We start from the raw sequence: 4,006 nt of genomic DNA, 5'->3' as shown, positions 1-4,006 counted from the left end.
CACACACACACACACACACACACACACACACACACACACACAGTAGCTTTAAAAATGTTTTCAGTTTGCACACAGTATAAAGTAGAAAAGCAAGACTTTGGCCTGTGAGAAACAGGGACAGTCCTCACAAACACAGTTATTCGATACACGTTTTTATTTAGTCTGTGTGACTCACCAACAGAGACCTCTGCTTTGGGTCGTCTTGAGCTGTGGAGGATTAGCTGCAGCCGGCTGTTGCTGATCTGCAGCTCCAGCCTGCGGGGCTCCGGGTTCAGGTACACAGAGAGCAGCAGCCCGTCCGGGTTCCAGGTCCTGAACTGGAAGCGAACAGAGAAACCCCCCGTAGCAGATGCTGCTGACGGAAGCGACAGGAAGCTGCTGCTGGAGCTCAGAAAGGTGCAGGACACCAGCTGGGGCTGCGAACACGAGAAGGTCACATTGCCCTGGAGGACGACAAAACCCATGGACACAGATTTACATGCATCTTCAGCTACATTTTAGGGCAAGCTGGTCTCACGGGAAGTTCATTGTGACATGTCAGGAAATAAATGTCATGTTGATAGGCACGCAAAAAAGGGAACAGATGGTTATCAAATTATGTGCAAAAACCCAACCAAAATAATTACATGTCACCTTCAACCAGTTATTTTGAAATATCAATTTATCATCAGCAGCCATTTGTAGCCTGATGAATAAATGAGAATATTAATTCATAACAATGATACAAAAGGTATGCCATATTTTGTAGTTTATGTTAAAACATGTTCAATTCTTTTTTGGGAGGGGGGGGAAATACTTGTTTCTTGCAGAGTTGAATGAGAAGATCGATGCCACTCTCATTTCTGTCCATAAAGTATGATCAAGGTAATGTGCTTATCACGAAAAATGGAAAAAGCAAGCCTGTTGATCAGAACCAGGCCGCGGTTTCTCCATTTCCAGTCTTTGTGCTTAGCTATAAGATAATCGGGTGCTGGCGGTAGCACCCTATTTTCCATCCAGATATGAGAATTGTTGTAAACAATCAATATCAGTTAAGATCCTACGCTTTATGTAAAATATTTTGAGATTTACCTTGCTTTCAGACAGCCCTTTCTGATGGGGAATTGAAGCTGTTATCTATGTTCTGTTCAAAGCCACTTCAAATTCAAATTTCTTGTACTATTATGTGACTTTGGTGAGTCCAAACTAAGCCTTTAAAAACACCAAAGCCACACAGAAATACATACAATCTTACCTGATTGAGGCAGTGGTAGACCAACAAATCCCATGTTCTGCTTGGTAAAATGACTGTTATTGTCAAAAGGAGTCTGGTGGCTTTGAAGAGAGCATAGAGAGCAGCTTCAATTCCTATTGGAAAGGGCTGTCTAGCAAGGTAAAGTGCTAACAATATTCCAAATATAGCATACACTTAAACGCCTTAGACTTTTTTCAGGTGGGCAAAATATGCTTAGCTGCTACCCCGTCCATACCCTTACATTACTTAGCACTCCTGTCTGCTTCTCCAAACCGGGGGCGTGCCGGTCTACTGTAGCTAACACACTGACTATGGAGAAGTACCTCATACAACCACACTTGAAAAGATCCAAACAACCCCCACAACACTTTTTTTTTATTTTCCTTGTCATTTAGCACTTCTTTGTAAATAAAAGAAATTCATAAAGATTAATTTTACCTACGATAGTCTATGTTGTTTGGAGGTTGTCTAAACTCCAAAACAAGCAGTATGTGGATAAGGAGAGATTAAAAGATGAAACCATGCCTTTCATTTGTTCCAAACCAAAATGGCAGAACATCCCAGATTAAACCATTTAAGTATACATTTTAGTGTAATAAGTAAGTCTGTGTTTGGTACATTCCTGTCAGTTAAGGTCAGAGTCCTATTAGTCCCAGTGCCTGCAAGCCAGCACACAGCAATCACAGTTCTTTGACTCTCAATGTGATTCCTTCCCATCAACCTCCGGGAAATAGTCCCATTGAAATTCCATTACAGCTGCCATCATGGCAGCCTCGCTGCTTCTGTTGTCAGTAAAGGCCTTTTAACACAGCAATCAGACTTTAGAGGCAGAGGGTGTCTCAGATGAGACGTGGCGTGTGGATCTTTGGCTGACCTGTCTGATTTGTGTGGAGGGTTGACTCTTCAAATGGATCCATTCACACACTTGGACTTAATGATATCGAAGTGAGGCTCACAATGGGCGTCATGATTGTTTTTTAACGTTCTTTTCTCTGTCTAGTTTCTGGACCAGAATGCCTTATCTAATCAAATATCATCACAAATCAGCCAAGCAAAGAACAACAGCAAGGCGATAAAGTCTATCCTCCATTTTAGTTAAGAAAGAAATATCTTAATAACTATTGGATGCCATGATATTTTGACATTTATGGTCCCCATGTTTCCTATGGACTTACGGGATTCTCTGTCTTTTCCTCTAGCGCCACCATGAGGTTTACATTTGTGGTTTTGACTAAAATATCTCAACAACTAATAGATGGATATAATTAGGTTGTGTTTAACCAAGACATATTGGAATAGGAAAAGAAACACCAAATGCTATAAAAATCCATAGAGTAGATTATGGAAAGATCTAAAGGGCATATATATATATATATATATATATATATATATATATATATATATATATATATATATTCATTCAACATTTATTTTTCAGCTGATTCATAGGTTAATCTCATGGTCACTCTTTGTGCCGTGCTGCAGCTATATTCACTTTACTGCTTAACCATATTATTCATATTGAATATATACACACATACACACACACACACAACACACACACACACACACACACACAAACACAAACACACACACACACACACACACAGACTCTGCTCTGTAATGATGCCTTTTAAATGGAAAAGTGGTTTCTCATTTCTCAGCGTATTTTTTATGCAGTAACTGTGTTTTTGGTAGGGATGCACAAGGACTCCACCAAGCTCCAGAACAGACTCAACCTAGATCTCCAGGTGAAACTGCCCATTTTTTCTGACATGGTCCAAAGAGTATTCGTCCTTGTCAGCAGTAGAGCCAATAGGTTGATGTGTCGACCGATATTAGCTTATCAAAGATATATTGGTGTATTCCATTACATTACGTAACATTGCTTTTCATTTAGCTGATGCTTTTAACCAAAGCGACTTCCAATAAGTGCATCCAACCATACAAACTCAGAACAGAGTGGCATAGAAGAAGTACATTAGCTTGAAATAAGAAAGACTACGAAGTGCTACATGTAAGTGCAACATGTAAATGCAATTTGTTTTTATATAACCATCATCTTTATAGCCAAGGCGCAGTCGGAAGAGGTGAGTTTTTAGCCTGCGGCGGAAGATGTGTGGACTTTCAGCTGTCCTGATGTCAGCTTGTTTCACCCTTCAGGCGTATTTGTTGCTAATAAATAATAAAAACGTTGTACAGAAATGCAAAAGATATGTTTGAGGTCATTTCGAATGTATTACATTTATCTGACAGCTGTAATGACCAAATTGTCTTATTGTTAATTGCTGTAAATTGTTAATTGTCTTAAGATTCATGGGGTTGAATCACATTTTAAAAGGCTTTGTGTTTAAAAGAAGAATGTTGGCCGATTTAATTTTAACACATTTTGAAAAACTCAAATATTGATATCCGTCAGTCCGGCTCTATTCATCTTACCGGAAGTCTTCAGAACTCATCTTCAAAAGGAAGATCTGACACATTTTACACTACACGTATATTTTATATTACATACATTTTTAATATTAGTGTTTCGCTTCATATGAGTTGTACAATATTCATTCACATCATCTATATATAGTAAATATAATTCTCATTCTTTTCCAACTTTATCTTTGGATATTCTACAGTACCTTGTTGTATGTACAGTGTCGACTGGCTTTTATGTTCATCATGTTATATGTTATGTATGGTATTTCAGAGTTGAAGATTAGCTGATTGCCATGGCATCAACTCATAGAAGTGGTGGAAGAAATACTCAGATCTTTAAAA

General features: G+C 38.7%; 1 protein-coding gene across 1 annotated transcript in view; it reads right to left on the bottom strand.

The window, feature by feature from the left end:
* The window catches only part of LOC116689508 (contactin-associated protein-like 5), a 98,863-nt gene that overhangs the window by 50,361 nt on the left and 44,496 nt on the right, over positions 1 to 4,006 (bottom strand). The window contains exon 8 of the mRNA XM_032516065.1: positions 176 to 443. Within this exon, the coding sequence (XP_032371956.1) occupies positions 176 to 443 (268 nt within the window). The remainder of the gene's footprint in view (positions 1 to 175; positions 444 to 4,006) is intronic.

Source organism: Etheostoma spectabile, chromosome 5, assembly GCF_008692095.1.
Source record: "Etheostoma spectabile isolate EspeVRDwgs_2016 chromosome 5, UIUC_Espe_1.0, whole genome shotgun sequence".
Classification (NCBI taxonomy): Eukaryota; Metazoa; Chordata; class Actinopteri; order Perciformes; family Percidae; genus Etheostoma; species Etheostoma spectabile.
This window is presented reverse-complemented; position numbering and strand designations above follow the sequence as displayed.